This window comes from Apodemus sylvaticus, chromosome 23, assembly GCF_947179515.1.
Source record: "Apodemus sylvaticus chromosome 23, mApoSyl1.1, whole genome shotgun sequence".
Taxonomy (NCBI): domain Eukaryota; kingdom Metazoa; phylum Chordata; class Mammalia; order Rodentia; family Muridae; genus Apodemus; species Apodemus sylvaticus.
In genome coordinates, this window is record NC_067494.1 from 54,821,093 (window position 1) to 54,840,950 (window position 19,858).

Here is a 19,858-nt window from a genome sequence, read left to right on the forward strand (position 1 = left end):
AATGTAAATGTTTACTTAACAGTGATAATTTTATGTTCACATTGATAAGGAATCTATTGGTCTGTCTTGTTTTATGTGAATTTGACACATGCAGTTTTGGCTGAGGCAACATTACCTGGAAAACTGACCACAATATTTTATCCTATGGGAAAATCTGTTGTACATTGACTTGATTGGTTTTTTTTTTTATTCGATATAATTTATTTACATTTCAAATGATTTCCCCTTTTCTAGCCCCCCCCCACTCCCCGAAAGTCCCGTAAGCCCCCTTCTCTTCCCCTGTCCTCCCTCCCACCCCTTCCCAGTTCCCCGTCCTGGTTTTGCCAAATACTGTTTCACTGAGACTTTCCAGAACCAGGGACCACTCCTCCTTTCTTCTTGTATCTCATTTGATGTGTGGATTATGTTTTGGGTATTCCAGTTTTCTAGGTTAATAACCACTTATTAGTGAGTGCATACCATGATTCACCTTTTGAGTCTGGGTTACCTCACTTAGTATGATGTTCTCTAGCTCCATCCATTTGCCTAAGAATTTCATGAATTCATTGTTTCTAATGGCTGAATAGTACTCCACTGTGTATATATACCACATTTTTTGCATCCACTCTTCTGTTGAGGGATACCTGGGTTCTTTCCAGCATCTGGCAATTATAAATAGGGCTGCTATGAACATAGTAGAGCATGTATCCTTATTACATGGTGGGGAATCCTCTGGGTATATGCCCAGGAGTGGTATAGCAGGATCTTCTGGAAGTGAGGTGCCCAGTTTTCGGAGGAACCGCCAGACTGCTTTCCAGAGTGGTTGTACCAATTTGCAACCCCACCAGCCTTGATTGGTTTTTTAAGTGGGAGAATCTATGCTGTTGTGGATAATGTCACTCCTAGGCAGGGGAATCTTGTGTGTATAAGAAACTAGGGTGCAAAATGACTGAGGAGAAAACCAGTGAACTACATTCTGTAATATCTAAATACCTTCTTGCGAACTACAACATGTTTCCACCATCACTGAATCTTCAGATTAGGGAATCTACCATCAAGATAGAAAATGTCTAATGCATACACACTTGCACTGAGAGAGCGAAATTTAAACTGAAGACCTAATATAAGTGGAGATTAATTCCAACACAAACATGAGAAAAACACAGAACATTAAAACACATGGAAATGTATTCAATATAAAATATTCCAAGCTGAATTGCTCTAGAAATAAAATGAAAATATGAAGGTAATATGTACTGTGCCAGTCATAATATATTCCACAATTGGCATACTTACAGATGAATATGAAGAGGTATCTTGTAGACTGAGAGCAGTGTGTTTTCATGTATGAACAGCGTGCAGACATGTGTCCAATTTTGGTAAGGCATTGAGCAGTTTGTGGCTGACTCACATGCAAAGGATAAGGATCAATATTTTAAAGATTTATACCAAAAGTAAAACAATATGATTTAATGTCATAGAGTATCTTGTTGGAAAATAAACCCATTAAAAGCATAAACCTTGTTTAAAAACAAGGATGCAAAATTATGAAAATTAATTTTAGGAAAAATGAACAGATAAAGGAAATAGAATAAGTAACAGATGGAGATTGGAATTAATAAATGTTCATTATATTATGATTATGATATAAAGCACATGAGAGCTGTTCATTGTACTTATTGCTTCTCTGAATAAATTGGTTGTTTGAAGAAAATATACCTTAAAATAGTCTTAAAATTAATAAAAAATAAGTTTATTTTACAAGTTTCTCACAAACTGTAGCACTAAAACCTAAAATAAATTTCTTTTAGGTTAAAGCATTTTATCACTCATAACTTTGTAAAACCTAAAAACTATAGCTTTATTGTTTTTTGAAACATTTTATATTTCTATAAGGTACACAGAGTATTTTTTAAATATTGAATGAACGGTAATTAATGTCATATGAATAAATATATACACACATATATGCATTTAACATTTGTACTTAATACATTTATGCACATATTCACAGTGCAAACGTTTGTTTTAATAAGCCATTTGCCTCTATAATAAATGACGACTCTAATCTACTTACTACACTATGGTAAAAAATTTTATTGTAAAAAACAATAAAATTTTTAAAAGCTTTCAAATTATATGTTCATCTTAAGATGATATTCCCCCTTCATTTTTCCTGGAGATAAAACAGAGACCCCTGAACACAGTGGACTCAGATCGTAAGATCAGGAAAGGGCTGACAGTTGGGAAACATCCAGTAAGTAATACAAAACCATTCACCAGGAGCCATCTGTAATGACTAGAAAGAGTTATACAGACAATGAAGATGCAGGAAAGTGTGTGAAAGAAGACAGAAGTACTCACCAGGGTAAGGATGGTTTGGATCGCTTTGGACTCAGGAGATGATCTGGAGGATGCTTTGGCCCTAGACATGTGTTGCATTCTCTGCTTGTGCCTATGAAGGATGAGAACCATAACGGTGCTGGCCCAGACCATGAGCCCCATGAAAAGAAAGTCAGGCGCTGAAAACAGTGCCACATACAGTGTGTCACTGGTTTTGTCTGTAGTAGCAGCACAGTATCCCATATCTTTTAGATTTGCTGTGTTGTTCTTGATGGACTTTGCTCCCACATACACAAGGCTAACACTACTGGCAAGCATGTACAGGATCCAGCTCAGGTAAACAGAAGAACCAATGTGGTTTTGTCTTCTTTCTTTAAGCTCTGCCCATCTGGATTCCAAGGGGCTAATAATGATGACCTGGAAGAGACTCAGGAAAGTGGTGCTGCCTATGGACACACCCCTGCCCACTCTGTGAAAATAGAAAAGCCCTTTACATCCAAAGTCATTGAGGAAGTCTTTTATCCCAAAAGATGCCATTGTCTGCGGAACTCCTTTACACAACAGAGTTATGATGTTGGCTATAGCCAAGTGCATCACAATCCAGTATCTGGACCTTAACCTGTTCCCACTGAAGGTAAACAATAGATAGTGATGGAAGAGAAAGGAATTGCCCAGGACCCCGACGACAGTCTGTGACAAGAAGATCACTCCTGCAACCCTTTCACTGACTGCCATGGTGTTGCCTCCAGCTATTAGCCTGATACTGTAATGGAAGACAATGCCAACCTTCAAGCACCGTGCCACTCACAATGAATTCTACCAAAATACTCAGAAGCTTTTCCTTTGCTTTGTAAACTGGTAGGCTAACAACCGCTAATTTTATTACATTTATAGAAATGAATATACTGAAACAAGAGTCAAAAAGGTGTTGAAATTTTTATAAATTAATGCTCTGAAAAAGCTAAATTGGCTTCTTAAAACTGGGTGTATGGAAGGAGAGAGAGAGAGAGAGAGAGAGAGAGAGAGAGAGAGAGAGAGAGAGAGCAGTGAATCACCACTCTTCAAAACTGCTAGTTATGGATTTTTTCAAGCAATGCAGTTGAACACATCATCTAGTTTTTCATAATCCTATTGCTAATCAGTGTGCTAATGATTTTGCTACAGCAAAATGTACACACTTGTTAATAATTATTTTATAGGTTAATGAAAATATGAGTAGTTCCTGAGCAGTTCCAGTAAATGTTGAAACATTTCAGACATTACAACAGTAGTCTGAAGTATGAAAATATCTCAATATCAGAAAAGGCACAAATGCCTCCCACAACTAGTTAGGAATAGAGACAATAATCTTAATTCAAACAATTGTCATAGTCAAAGACCATGTATTAAACAGTAGACAAAATGACTATTACATTAAAATGTATGTATTATGAAAATATGTATTATATTAACAGGAAATCTCTAATTTCTGAATATATATATATCTTACATTCATTTTCTGATGTGATGATTCACAGTGGTCCTCCTCACAGCATTTACATTAGTGAGTCACAGGACTCTGCCAGTGGCAATTGATTACACTCACTGAACGTTTTTACTTACTAGGATGCTGATCTCAGTGCTATGGCTACATGATCAGGATGTCAGTTGTAGTTAGGCAGCAAGTGCCTGAGATCAAGCCTATGAATTCTGTGGCCTCCCCCCCCCCAGAACTATAATTATTATTTCAACCTACTGTAGCAATGTGTCATCGTCAATGAATGAGCCATGAATTTTCTCAATGCTTTTTCCCTAAAGTGATAGTTAGAGAAGACAATTACAAGTCTCTTCCCAGTGCGATTAAAGTTAATGTTAGACAAACTGAGGAGACTCTTCTTGACTTATCCTTGATCCCTGGAGGCAGACAGGATCTTCCACAGAGGGAACTGGAAACACTGAAGTCTGAAATGGGAAAGACTGAGGTAAGTTGTGTGTCTCTCTGAGTTCCTACTTTTCACTGTGGGAGCTAGCCCAGAATAGAGTTTTGTTTTTTGCTTTTTTTTTTTCTGTACCTCATCTCTGTAAGATGCCCTATCTTAGTTCCAAGAAGATTAAAGAATGAGGCAAAATAGCTTAGGTGGGTGGGATTTTTTTCTACCACTGTATGTCATTTACCCTTTTACAAAACTGAATCATTCTTTTAATGCTCTTTAAATGTCAGAGTTTCATGTTAAGTGTTCAGTCATCTACTTTACATTTCTTAGAAGTACCTTAACTAGTGACTTTATGACTTAATGACTTTACCTACACACTATGTACTGTCCAGATAAGTTGCAGGAGAAATAAGCAAGTATTTGCCATTAATGTTGGTAAGTTTCATAGCTAGATAGTAAAGCCTTATTGATATAGACAACACATATTTTGACTGTAGGACACAGAGAAATCAATTTTGAACTGACAGAAAAAATAGCTCCACTGGCTACCCTTTACAGTGGTATAGGGTATTCTCTAGACTATTTAGTAAGAAACAATATCAACTGTCTTTTCCAACACTGGACATTGTAGTATAAGTTATTGGCTTTGTAGCAAATATTCTCACAAAAGCAACACTAGAAACATCAATTAAGTGTTAACCAACTTAACTTGTGTTTGGATAGGAGTGTTTCTCCAAAGGATACATTTTTATGTTGAGTTTTGTAAAAAACAAAACTCCAAAAAACATATTTGGAGAAATCTAGGCCCCACTAAGAATTTACTAACATTTTAAGTGTTCATCTTGTCAATCTCTCTCTCTCTCTCTCTCTCTCTCTCTCTCTCTCTGTGTGTGTGTGTGTGTGTGTGTACACCTATGTGTGTGCCTATTGTGTTTTCTCTCTTACATACATACACACAAACATACATATGTATATGTGTTTGTACTCCAAATTTCAATGAATAGAAGCTTCTTATTTTTTTGTAAGGTTTTTTTATTGGATATTTTATTTATTTACATTTCAAATGTAAATATCCCCTTTCCTGGTTTGCCCTCTGGTAAGCCCCTATCCCACCTTCATTCCTATGCTTCTATGAGGGTGTTCCCCCACCAACCCACCCACCCCTGACTCCCTTCCCCATGGCATTCCCCTACACTGGAACACCAAGCCTTTACAGGACAAAGAGACTCTAATCCCATTGATATCCTAAAAGGCCATCCATCCTCTCTGCTACATATGCAGCTAGAGCCTGGGTCGCTCTATGTGTACCCCCACACTTTTTTTAATAGATAAATGCTTCAATTATTTGTTCTTAAATTTGTTACATAGGAAATAAATAATACATTACTTTGTGTACCAATAAAGTAGCATAAAATGTTCTAATAACTTATATAGAATTTCTTTTTTTGTTAGATATATTCTTTATTTACAATTCAAATGATTTCCCCTCTCCTGATTCCCTCCCCCTGAAAATTCCATAAGCCCTCTCCCCTCCCCCTGTTCCCCAATCAACCCCCTCCTGCTTCCCTGTCCTGGTATTCCCCGACACTGCTGCATTGAGCCTTTCCAGGACCAAGGGCCTCTCTTCCCTTTGATGTCCAACAAGGCCATTCTCTGCTGCCTATGCGTCTAGAGCCATGGGTAACCCCATGTGCACTCTCTGGTTGATGGTTTTGTTCCTGGGAGCTCTGGGAGTACTGGGTGGCTCATATTGTTGTTCCTCCTATGGTGCTGCAAACCCCTTCAGCTCCTTGGGTCCTTTCTCCAGCTCCCCCATTGAGGACCTTGTGCTCAGTTCAATGGCTGGCTGAGAGTGTACCACTTTGTATTTGTCTCCCAGGTGACAGCTATATCCAGCTCTGGTCAGCAAGTACTTGTGGGCCTCAATAATAGCGTCTGGGTTTTGTACCTGTCTTTAATTAGTGATTTAGTCACTGGAGATTCCGGGGGTCTGGTTGGTTGATATTGTTGTTCTTCCTATGTGTTGCAAACCCCCTCAGCTCCTTCAACCTTTCTCTAATTTTTTGATTGGAACCCACATGCTCAGTCTAATGGTTGGCTGTGAACAACCTCCTATGTATTTGTCAGGCTCTGGAAGAGCCTCTCAGGAGAAAGTTGTATCAGGATGCTGTTAGCACTTCTTGGCATCCACAATAGTGTCTGGGTTTGGTTTCCCTGACCAAGTTATTAGGCAGTGAGCTGTTCAGTTTCCATGAGTGTGAGGGTTTCTGTTGTTTTGTTGTTATTAAAATCCAATCTAGTCCATGGTGATCTGATAGAATGCATGGGATTATGCCAATCTTCTTGTAACTGTTGAGGCTTATTTTGTGTCTGAATATATGGTCAATTTTGTAGAAGGTTCCATGAGGTACTGAGAAGAAGATATATTCTTTGTTTTAGGGTGGAATGTTTGGTAGATGTGTGTTAAATCCACTTAGTTCATAAGTTCTGTGAGTTTCACTGTGTCTGTTTAGTTTCTGTTTTAGGGACCAATCTATTGGTGAGAGTTGGGTGATGAAGTCTCCCACAATTAATGTGTGAAGTTCAATGTTTGTTTTGAGCTTTAGTAAAGTTTCTTTTACAAATATAGTTGCTCTTGCATTTGGGACATATACATTCAATACTGAGACTTTCTCTTGTTGGATTTTCCATTAATAAATATGAAGTTTCATTCCCCATCTTGTTTAATAACTTCTGATTGAAAGTTTATTTTATTGGATATTAGAATGGCTACTCCAGCTTTTTTCCCCAGGAACCATTTGCTTGCAAAACTTAACCAGTCCTTTACTCCGAGGTAGAATCTGTCTTTGTCACTGATGTGTGTTTCTTGGATGCAACAAAATGCTGGATCCTGTTTACATATTCAGTCTGTTATCCTGTGTCCTTTTATTCGGGAATGAAGTCCATTGATGTTGAAAGATCTTAAAGACTGATGATGAGGAGTTACTGTTATTTTGTTGTTGTTATTGTTGTTGTTGTTGTAGGTGGTATTATGTGTGTCTGATTCTTTTTTTGGGGGGGGGTTGTTGTGAAATGGTTTATTTATTGTGTTACCCTCCTTTTGTTGGAGTTTTCATTCCAGTATCTCGGGTAGGACTGGATTAGTACAAAGATATTGTTTAAATGCGTTTTTGTCATGTAATATTTTTGTTTCTCCATCTGTAGTGATTGAGAAATTTACTGGGTGTCTCAGCCTAGGCTGGCATTTGTGTCCTCTTAGGAACAGGGTGACATGTGTCCATGGTCATCTGGTCTTTAGAGTCTCTGGTGAGAAGGCTGCTATAATCCTTATAGGCTACCTGACCTTTCCCCTTACAGCTTTTAATACTCTTTCTTTGTTGTGTGCATTTAGTGTTTTGATTATTATGTGATGGGAGGATTTTCTTCTTTTGGTTCAATCTATTTGGTGTTCTGTAGGCTTCTTGTACCTTTATGACAATCTCTATCTTTAGGTTAGGAATATTTTTTTCTATGATTTTGTTGAAGATGTTTACTGGCCCTTTGATTTGAGAATCTTCATTCTCTTCTATTTCTGTTATTCTTAGATTTGATCTATTCATTGTGTCCTGAATATAAGGGATATTTTGGATTATGAGATTTGTACACTGTTTTCTTTGATTTATCTTCTATGGCATCTTCTTTCTCTTGTTGGTGATGCTTGCATCTGTGGCTCTTAATCTCTTTACTAACTTGTCCATCAACAGGGTTGCTTCCATTTATGATTTCTTTTTTGTTTCTTTATATTTTTGGGTCTTGGACTACTTTGTGCCTTTACCTGATTAATGGTATTTTCCTGTATTTCTTTAAGGGATTTATTTGTTTTCCTCCGTGATGTGGTTAGAGCCTGTTTCTTGGTGGGTAGATCTCTGTGATGTAGTTAGAGCCTGTTTCTTGGTGGGTAGATCTCTGTGATGTGGTTAGAGCCTGTTTCTTGGTGGGTAGATCTCTCTGAGGTGGTTAGAGCCTGTTTCTTGGTGGGTAGATCTCTGTGATGTGGTTAGAGCCTGTTTCTTGGTGGGTAGATCTCTCTGAGGTGGTTAGAGCCTGTTTCTTGGTGGGTAGATCTCTCTGAGGTGGTTAGAGCCTGTTTCTTGGTGGGTAAATCTCTGTGAGGTGGTTAGAGCCTGTTTCTTGGTGGGTAGATCTCTGTGAGGTGGTTAGAGCCTGTTTCTTGGAAGTCAGTCATTGTTGTCTCTGGTTAGGTGGGGCTTCCTGTGTCTCTGTTTAGATCAGGCCTCCTTTGTCCCTGGTTAGGGCAGACCTCCTGTGTTCCTGGCCAGGGCAAACCTCCTGCAAAACAGGTAGGCTTTGGGATCCAGGGGTAGGTTCCTCTCAAGTTACAGATGGAGGCATAAATGAGAAGGACTGTGCCCCCTGGTTAAAGTAGATGTCCTGTGTCACTGGCTATTGCAGACCTCCTGGGAGACAGGAAAGCTGTAGGGTGTGTGTGGGGGGGGATGGGGGCAGGGGTTAGGCCACTGATCTGGCCTGGCTTGGGAAGGAAGGTCGGGCAAAGCAGAGCAGGTAGCTTCTGAGCTCTACAGGTGTTCCAGTGGTTTGGAAATCTGGGTGGTAGGAAGTCCCTGCTTACGTCAGACCTCCTGAAAGGTAAGCTGGGTGTTGGTTGTTGGGAGTGTATCAGGCCACTGATCTGGCCTGGGTTGGGAAGAAGCCCTCCTTTTTAACTATGCTCTCTGGGTCTATGGATCACAGCTTCATTACTATTTTCTTAACATCTAATATCTACTTAAAGGTGAGTTCATATCGTATATGCTATTCTTCATCTGGGGTACTTAATTCAGGATGATTTTTTTTTCTAGTTGCATTGATTTGCCTGAAATTTTCATGATGACATTTTTTTTAAAAAGCTGAGTAATATCCTGTTGTATACATGACAGACATTTAAAAAAGATCTATTCTTTGGTTGACAGACATTCGGTTGCTTCTGGTTTCTAGCAATGATGAATAAAGCTACAATGACCATAGTTAAGCAACTGGCCTTGTGGGAGGATGGAGTATCATTTGCGTATATGTTAAAGAATGCTATAGCTGAGTCTTAAGGCAGACCAATTCCCAATTTTTTGAAGAACTGCCATATTGATTTCCATGAATTTATCATTGATGTGCTGTATTCCTTATACTTAAGCCCATTGACCTGACTCTCATGTCCAGTAACCCACTCTAGATTTCCTTACCCAAGCTTAGCATTAAAACAATGTTCTGGCTTCAGTTTATAAATGCTTTCTTTCGAGGTTTTGTATTTAATTAATAAATTATATTGTTGACTTTAGATAAGGCTTCCATTGGACCTTGGAATCCACTTTTAATTCAGTGTTTAATGTAACAGGTACACCTTGGCTTTGTGAATTATCTCATACTAGTTATGAAGTTAATCCCTTATATTTTGTTATATATGTGGTATTTCACAAATTCTTGCTAGATTATTTTTGTCTACACAGAATTAATTTAATTCTAGTGAGCTCTGGGATATTCACCTCTTGCTGATTCTGAAATATAATGGTTTCTCATTCTCAGTGACTCATCAAATTCTCCTACATGTGCTAGGAATTCAATATTATCTTCTTATGTTTGTAATAAAGCATTTAATACATCAGGTCATTTTCCCAATATCCCCAACCACAAACTTTTAAATCAAAAACTTTGTCTACATTAATATGCTTTACTTGGTAGTTTAATGCATTGATATAAATAACAGAGAAAAGAAAGTGAGTTAGAGGCCTATCAGGAGTCATGGTTGGAGCTGAAAATATTAATGTCTTATATAGTTTTCATGTATATATCAGTTTCTAGCTTATAAGATTATTATTTTTTGAGCAGGAATCATATAATTTGTACATAACTGTGTTTTACAGTAACAAACCATCACTTTACCTCCCAATTGTGAAAAGAAAAAAAAATCATCCAACAATTAAAACATAAAGGTACACAGTGAAATCAGGGCAATGTTTTCTTTCATTGTATATTTTTGGTAAAAATGGAATGTGTAATTTTAGAAATGCACTAATGCCCGAGAAATAAAGTTTAAAAAGGGGGAGGTCAAGTAGGCTGGCATCTATTGTTCAGTATTCTAGGCAAGTCAATTATTTCATGAACATGATCCTTGCCAGTTGTTCCTATCCAGCATTTTCTGAAGGCATTCAGTTAAATGTTGCTTTTAAGTATATAGATAGAGCCATAAACACCCAAGTAAAGCAATGAGTTATAAACTGGAATTAACAAGTTAATAATATACATAAAAATGTCAAGAAACATTACTTGGTCTTTGATAAAGAAGCCAAAACAATCCAGTAGAAAAAAGTGGTTCAACTGGAAGTCTTCATGTAAAAGAGTGGAAATTGATCCATTCTTATCTGTTGATCAACAGAAGAATTGTACAAAACTCAAGTCCTAGTTGGTCAAAGACCCCTATATAAAACCAGACTTGCTGAATCTAATAGAACAAAAAGTGAGAAAGAGCCTCGAACGCATCCACACAAGGGAAATTTTCCTGAACAGAACACCAATGACTCAGGCACTAAGATCAACAATTAATAAATCAGACCTCATAAAATTGAAAAGCTTCTGTAAGATAAAGGACACCATCGATAGAACAAAACAACAACCTACAGATTGGGAAAAGATCTTCATCAACCCTGTATCTGATAGAGAGCTAATATTAAATATATACAAAGAATTCAAGAAGTTAGACTCCAGAGAACCAAATAACCATATTAAAATAGAGTCCAGAGCTAAACAAACAGTTCTCAATTGAAGAGTCTCCAATGGCCAAAAAGCACTGTTCAACATCCTTAGTCATCAGGGAAATACAAATTAAAACACCAGGATTCCACCTCACATCTATTCGAATGACTAAGATAAACAACTCAGGTGACAGCAGATGCTGGCAAGAATGTGGAGAATGAGGAACACTCCTCCATTGCTGGTGGGACTGCAAGTTGGTAAAATCACTTTGGAAATCAGTCCAGTGGCTGCTCAGAAATTTAGAAATACTTCTATCTGAAGACCCAACTGTATCACTACTGGGCATATACCTAAAAGATGCTCCAGCATACGACAAAGTCATGTGCTCTAGTATATTTATAGCAGCCTTATTTATAATACCCAGAAGCTGAAAATAATCCAGATGTCCTTCAACAGAAGAATGGATACATAAAATGTGGTTCATTTACACAATGTAGTACTACACAGCTATTAAAAACAATGATTTTGTTTAGCTTTGTAACCCAAATAGGGTTATTTGGCTCTCTGGAGTCTAACTTCTTGAGTTCTTTGTATATCTTGGATATTAGCCCTCTGTCAGATGTAGGGTTGGTAAAGATCTTTTCCCAATTTGTTGGTTGCCATTTTGTCCTTTTGACAGTGTTCTTTGCCTTACAGAAACTTGGTAATTTTACGAGGTCCCATTTGTCAATTCTTGATCTTAGAGCGTAAGCTATTGGTGTTCTGCTCAGGAAATTTTCCCTGTGCCCATGTGCTCAAGGCCCTTTCCCAGTTTCTTTTCTATTAGTTTCAGTGTGTCTGGTTTTATGTGGAGGTCCTTGATCCACTGGGACTTGAGCTTAGTACAAGGAGATAAGAATGGATTGATTTGCATTCTTCTGCATGCTGACTTCGTGTTGAACCAGCACTATTTGTTGAAAAGGCTATCTTTTTTCCACTGGATGGTTTTAGCTCCTTTGTCAATGATCAAGTGACCATAGGTGTGTGTGTTCATTTCTGGGTCTTCAAGTCTAATCCATTGATTTACCTGCCTGTCACTGTACCAATACCATGCAGTTTTTAACACTATTGCTCTGTAGGACTGCTTGAGTTCAGGGATACTGATTTCCCCAGAAGTTCTTTTACTGTTGAGAATGATTTTAGCTCTCCTGAGTTTTTTGTTATTCCAGATGAATTTGAAAATTGCTCTTTCTAACTCTGTGAAGAATTGAGTTGGGATTTTGATGGGGATCTCATTGATTCTGTAGATTTATTTCTGCAAGGTGGCCATTTTTACTATATTAATCCTGCCAATTCACGAGCATGGACTGAATGGCTGAAAAGACCCTAAAGTAATGTTCAACATCCTTAGTCATCAGGGAAATGCAAATCAAAACAACCCTGAGATTTCACCTCATACCAGTCAGAATGGCTAAGATCAAAAACTCAGGAGAAAACAGGTACTGGCAAGGATTGAAGAAAGAGGAACACTCCTCCACTGCTGTTGGGGTTGCAATCTGGTACAACCACTCTGGAAATCAGTCTAGCGGTTCCTCAGAAAAGTGGGCATGATACTGCAGGAGGAACCCATTATACCACTCCTGGCCACATACCCAGAGGATTCTCCAGCATGTAATAAGGACACATGCTCTACTATGTTCACAGCAGCCCTATTTATAATAGCCAGAAGCTGGAAATAATCCAGATGCCCCTCAACAGAGGAATGAATACAGAAAATGTGGTATATTTACACTATGGAATACTACTCAGCTATTAAAAACAATGAATTAATAAAATTCTGAGGCAAGTGGGTGGAACTGGAGAATGTCATTCTGAGTGGGGTTACCCAAAATCACAAAAGAACACACATGGTATGCACTCAATAATAAGAGGATATTAGCCCAGAAGCTCAGAATAGCCAAGAAAAAAATTCATGAATCAAATGATGCCCAAGAAGAAGGAAGGAGAGGCCCCTGATCCTAGAAGGGTCAATACAACAGTATAGGGGAATACCAGGACAGGGAAGTGGCAAGGGATTATTTGGGGAAAGGGAGATGGGGTGGGAGGGTAGGGCTTATGGGACTTTCGGGGAGGGGAATTCAGGAAAGGGGAAATTATTTGAAATGTAAATAAAGAATATATCTAATAAAAAATAAAAACAATGACTTCATGAAATCAATAGGCAAATGGATGGAACTAGAAAATACCATTCTCTGTGAGGTAACCTAGACACAAAAGAACTTATTTACTGAAAAGTGGATATTAAGCCCAAGACTAAGAATACCCATAATACAAACAGACCATGCAAAGCTTAAGAAGAAGAATGACTGAAGTATGGATGTTTCAATCCTCATTAGAAGGGGGAGCAAAATAATCTCAGGAGGGGCGTAAAGGGAGGGAAGGACCTGAGAGAGAGAGCAGAGGGGGAGGGAAAAAGAGGGGATCAGGATCACATATGGGAAGAGACAGAAGAGAAGTATGGAAAGTCAGGAAGTTGAACGGAAATATGTAGCAATGGAGGATGGGGAACTGTAGGTATCTAATATAAAGTGGCAGATGCCAGGGAGGTTCCCAGGACCCAACAAGGATGACATTGGCTTAAACACACAACAAATGGGAGACAAATCTGTAGAAACCATCTCCAGTAGATAGGCACAGCCTCCAGAGGAGGGACGGAGCCACCCACCTATTTCAAAAATTTTAACCCAGAATTGTTCCTGTCCAAAGGAAATGCAGCAACAGAAATGGAGTAGAGACTGAAGGAAAGGCTATCCAGAGACTGCCCCACCTAGTGATCTATCCCATCTGCAGACACCAAACTTCAACATTATTGCTGATGCCAAGAAGCACTTGCTGACAGGAGCCTGGTATAGCTGTCTCCCAAGAGCATCTGCCAGCCCCTGACTAATACAGATGAGGATACGTACAGCCAACCATCAGACTGAGCCCATGGACTCCAACAGAAGAGGTGGGGGAAAGAAAGAACAACCTGAAGGGGATTGCAACCCCACTGGAAGAACAACAATATCAACTAACTGGACCATCCAAAGCTCCCAGGGACTAAATCACCAACCAGAGTATACCTGGAGGTACCCATGGCTCCAGCTGCATATGTAGCAGAGGATGCCTTATCTGGGAGGTGGTGCCCCAGCATAGGGATGAGGTAGGAGGAGGTGGGTGGGTTTAGGAGTGCCCTCATAGAGGCAAAGTGGAAGGGAGATGGGATGAGGGTTTGCAGAGGGGAAACAGGAATGGGGACAACTTTTGAAATATAAATAAATAAAATAACCAATAAAAAATTCAAGAACCATGAGTAAAACAGGTTTTCTTAAATATGTTTATTGCTGTTATAATTTGTAGCCCAGTAAGGTATAAAATTTATATATATTTCCTTTTCTTTATCCCTTGAAATTTGCATATGACATAAGTAATGTTTATGATATAACTTGATGCCCAATAAATATGAGCTTGGGTCCACATTGGGGCCACATTTAGAAAGATATTGATGATACACTGCTTTCTTATATAAACCCTTTCTTACATAAACCCTTGTCTCCTGAGACCTGGCAGTTCACAATGTTCTTGTTATTCTGTAGGTATGACAGAATACAGAATAAGGACTGTTCAGAAGCTTTCAATGTATGTGTTGTTAAAGGGGTAGTGTACAGTACTCTTCAAGGAAATACAGTAGTTCAATGTTATGGACTCATAGCTCATGAACATAAAGACACTCACAGTTGGAGAAATTCTACAAGTAACTGGGAGTGTGAAGTCTATAAATCAGATTCTTTTCTATCCCATAGACCCTACTTCATTCTCTGTTGCAAATTTGTTTCACTGTCTTAATTATCACTGTAAACATTTTATACCATCTTTAAATAGGATGTTAAGGGCTTCTTGATTGTTTCACAAGACTATGATTCTTTATTACATTGTATATTCTTCCTATATTACATTGTGTATGCTATTGAATATCATAAAATAACTGAGTAATTGTAAGAAAATAAGTCATGTTAATACACTAAATCTGGAGGAAAGTTATCTGTAATCATGTGGGGCAGTGAAGTCACTCTTTTCTATGTATATGTTAACACACCCACAATTAATGGATCATTAGAATTTAAATTTCTTATAGTTACATATAGATTTCATATGTTTCAGCATTACTTCTAATACATAGGTATTAGATGCTGTAAAACATAGTGACTGAAATTACTTTACATGAGTGGTGGTTGGAATATAGATTGATTCTTGTGTTAAGTGGGACAGCCTGGAATTAGGGGCGTCAAGAAACCCAGGGTTTTAATGAGAGGTAACAAGTATTAACGGCAGATTTTATTTCAAGATCCACTGTGTTAGATTGTGAGAATGCTCTTATACAGGGGAATATTTATCACTGCTGCTTTTAATAATATACCCTTATCAAGACCCTCTCTTAACCAAAAATTTTGATCCTATACCAAATTTGATTTGTGAGGTGCTATGACATGGAAGTAAAGACAGATAAGGAATAATAAAATTGGGAGAGTTGAAACTCAGCTTAGAGTGTGAGGGATGACAATCTGAGAAAGACAATAGCAGATTTCAGTAGCCAGATCAGCATTACACTTTCCTAGTAAATTATAATTTATAATAATTTAAGTGTATAATGTAGTTTAAAGGAAGGATTTGATTTTTACTGACATATGTGCTATACTGACTGTGAACATTATTCTGCCATGTTTTGCATTTAAGTTTGCTTTTATTTTAATTAATATGTAATAATAACACTTCTCTCGCTTCCTTTTTTTTAATCCACCAAATACCCCACTGCCTCAATCACTCTGAAATTCAGTACCTTAATTACCTTTTATTACACCCATCCACCTACACTTGCATAAATATAAAAATAAAACTATCAGAGTCTGTTTTATGTTGATTTTGTGTATGTAACTTTAATGATTACAAATTGGTATTATAAAACCAATTAAGGGATTCTGACATGGGAAATCCTAATTCACCCCCTCTCTTGATAGTTAGAAGAAACTGTAAGAAAACAAGGCAGAGGCATTACAACAAGCATAAATTTATGATTGATTTTTTTTTTATAAAAGAGAACATCTGTTGAATAGGGATTTAAAAAACCATCTGAAGAAACTGTTACTCTACATTCTGAAGCTCAGACAAGAAATGGTTGTGAACCCAAAAGTATGCACATTCATTTATACACAGAAATTGTTTATTTATCTACCATGGGAACATATTAGAAACCCCAAGTGCAAGTTTCCATCTCTGTTATATCATACTGAACAATACACACATTGATTTTACTGACCTTACTTTCCAAACAAAATGCATAAGCCTGACTAATTCCAGATGAGAAGAAGCTTATTTATATCATGCATCTTAAAGTGTAGAGTATGTTGATGAATTTGCACAGGTTGAGGACAGCAGAGCAGGTGTGATCAAAGCAGTCAGGAACATGGATCAGAAGAAGTCACATAGAAAGACAAGTAGTGAGATCAAGCTGGAACATAAAACATTTCCTCCTGCATAATATGCTAAATGGTACCAAGCTTCCAATACACATTATTTGGAGAGACACTGAGAATGTCTCCAATACACAGAGTACGTGGATCCAGAAAGCAAAGTACTCTTGAGACTTAGTTTCATTGTTCCTTAAGTTTGCACTCATGTTTGAGTGCCTAGGGGATTCCAGAAGAGAACGTTGCATTCCTGGATTTGAAACTACAGTCAGAGGTTCACTAATGCATGCAGGTGCATGGACTTTACCTCTAAGCTTTGTGAGAAGAGAAATATTTGTAACTGCGAAACCATCTCTTCAGCATGGAAGAGATTACTGTCCATGTTGATTTGTTCATATTTACAGAAGTGAATTTTATCAGCAGCATGTAGAAACAGAGAGACAATATATAGCACAAAATTGTAATAGGCAAACATAAATCATACTACAGCATTACATTCTCTATGTGCAGTGAAAATGGTTTACGATGATGCATGCAAAGAGTTCATACTGCCTACATGGTTTGCATTGATTCCTGAGGGAGACTCAGGTGGCAGGTTTGAGTCACATCTCATTGGTTTCCATTTGAAAGTATATGCAGAGCTATATCCAAAATAGGAATTTCCTTTGAGCTATGAGTGCACCATTTGCACATTGAAAGATGTTAAAGGTATATGTCTGAATTCAAACTGTGGGTATGATTAGCAAAAGAACATATACTATCACAAGGGGATATAATGTCATAAGGGGAACAGTAAATGCAGGGCATAACTGTACCTTATATTTTAAAGTAGCAGATTGTAGTATAGAATGCAACAGAGCAAAGCAACATATAAGATATAAACATAGACTACCATCAAACAGTTATAGTATTTACTTCCTGGTAAATCCAGAAAGCACAAGACAAAGGGATTTTTTTATTTAATTACCTTTACCTAAAACCTAAAGTTTACCTAATTGTCACTAGAATTTATAATTTATCTATGTCACAAGATCATGCAAATAAATAGCTTGATGTATAATGAAAATAATTTAGATATATCATTTTACTAGCTTGTGCACAAAATGACACACATAATTACATACACATACACACACACACATACACACGTGAACACACTCATTTGCAGCACAGGGATATGCATCCTTTCATGCAAAAGACTCCACAGTTACTTGTCATGACTGTTTCTATGTGGACAATTCTTTCATAATAATAATTCAATAGTCATGTTAGAAGTGATCAGAAGCTTTCAGTTTAGCTCGTGGCTTGGGAAAATATTCCTTTTCAAGGGCAGGCAGAAGCAGGATGCTCGAGGGTCATGGCTCATGAGGAGAAAGGGAGAAATAGTGGGGAAAAACAAAGAGGACATTGCAATTACATTCACCAGAGACCAGCTGGGATTATACAGGAGAGCTCCTAAGAGTTGACATAGAGAGGAGAATGTGTAAAAGGAGACAAATGTGCTAACCAGGAGAAGGATGGTTTTAGTGGCTCTGGATGCAGGGGAGGATGTGGAAGAAACATTTATCCTGGGCATTTGTTGCATCCTTTGATTGTGTCTATAGAGGGTTAGAACCATGAAGCCGCTGGCATATAGCATGAGTCCTAGGAAAAGTATGTCAGGACCTGTCACTAATGCTGCGTACAGGATGTCACTGGTTGGATCATGACGCACAGAATAGCAGTATATAAAAGATTTTAGGTTTGTTGTACTTTCATTGCCATATTTTGCCCTCATATGCATAAGATTAATACTGCTTATAATGAAATGAACCACCCAGTTCAGGTGTATAGAATAGCAAATGCATTTATGCATTTTTACTTTAAACTCTGAATATCTGGAGTCCCTGGGACTGATGGTGATGGCCTGCAAGACACTGAGGAAGGAAGTGCTGCCAATACAAACACCTCTACCTATTCTGTGAAAGGAGAAAATCAATTTGCATCCAATATCATTGAGGAAGTCTTTCAAGCCAAAAGCTGCCATTGTCTGGGGTATGCCTTTGAACAGTACTGTTAAGATGTTGCCTATAATTAAGTGCATCAGAACCCAGTCTGTAGACCTCAACCTGTCCCTTGTTAAGTAAAGAAACATATAGTGGTAGAGGAGAGAGAAATTAGCCAAAATGCCAATCATAGTCAGAGACATGATGATGACTCCTACAGACAGTTCACTGATGTCCATGTAGTCAGTTCCTCCTCTCATTGAGGATACTGAGTCAAAAGATCAGGCTGTGGACACTTGTAGTGTATCACAGGACAGTCAGCACTCTCTACCCTTAATGAGTTCATAAGACATATTCAACCTGTATGTCATTTTCCACTTTGGTATCAATTATACAGATGAAAGCTACTGAATGTAGCACAAAGCACTCAAATATTTGTATATTCATACTTTCTTGAATATATAAAAAGGCTCAAATGTCCCTTTAACACTACAGGCACAAAATATCTGTGTATGCTCATCTAATGTCTGAAACACATCAATGACTACATTAAAGCAATTGGACAATAATCAAATAACATACATGTATCTTTGGGAAATAGTCATAAACCCATACAAAATGTGGTTAGATGGCAACCAAATAAGATTTAACTTAAGATCCCAGATAATCTCTTTATTGATTCCCAAATATGATGAAATAAAAATTGAGGTCTGTAGATTAAAGGTATAATTCCAAAATGCAATGTGATAAGTAACTTCAAACAGTGACTCTGGTGGAACTGTGATTTCTACAATAATAGATAGTACTGTTTAGAATATTTTAGGCTCAGAGTGAAATGTAGGAGTGAGAGGAAAGGATATCCCAAAGATCCCAATTTTATGGTCAGTCTTCCCATTTTTAGTTTCTTTGAGAATGTTTTCCAACATGTCAACAATTTAATCCTGATAGTTGAAAGCAGGAAGAAATTATATTTATAAATGCCTTCATTTAAATACCACTTGTTATGCCCTAAGAAAAAATTTCTGGCGTCTTAATCAATTTGTGTATTTTCAAGCTTGTGAGAATTTTGTTTCCATTAATTACATCCGCAATCTGAAGAAGAGGAAGTCTTGGTCAAGTGAGATCCTTATTTATAAGAAACTCCAGTCAAGACTGCATTGCTTTATGAAGCACATTTGACTCCCTATTACAACCATAATGTTATAATAGTTATAAGCCTAGAAATTCTGAATATATGTTATGTTTACTAGATGAAAGTACAAGTTATTATTACTGTCAATTTGTAGCTTTGAGAACTTTTAAATCTGATTTTTTATGAAAGTTATTTCCAAATATTTCATAAAAATTTTGTACCATATTACAATATGTGATACAAATAACATTAAGAACTTATGACCAAGTCCATCATTGTCTG

The 19,858-nt window shown here is 37.6% G+C and overlaps 2 protein-coding genes across 2 annotated transcripts; both read right to left on the minus strand.

Moving 5' to 3' along the window:
- Positions 1–2,127: 2,127 nt before the first annotated feature.
- On the minus strand, positions 2,128–16,841 carry LOC127673780 (vomeronasal type-1 receptor 4-like). The gene is made up of 2 exons (XM_052169536.1): positions 16,767–16,841; positions 2,128–3,108 (listed from the first exon to the last, which is right to left on the minus strand). The coding sequence occupies exons 1-2, from the start codon at positions 16,839–16,841 to the stop codon at positions 2,128–2,130; spliced, it is 1,056 nt and encodes a 351-aa protein (XP_052025496.1).
- A 906-nt stretch (positions 16,842–17,747) lies between these two features.
- LOC127673781 (vomeronasal type-1 receptor 4-like) lies at positions 17,748–18,704 on the minus strand. The gene has a single exon (XM_052169537.1). It carries the CDS (start codon positions 18,702–18,704, stop codon positions 17,748–17,750), a length of 957 nt encoding a protein of 318 aa, XP_052025497.1.
- Between the last annotated feature and the right edge of the window lie 1,154 nt (positions 18,705–19,858).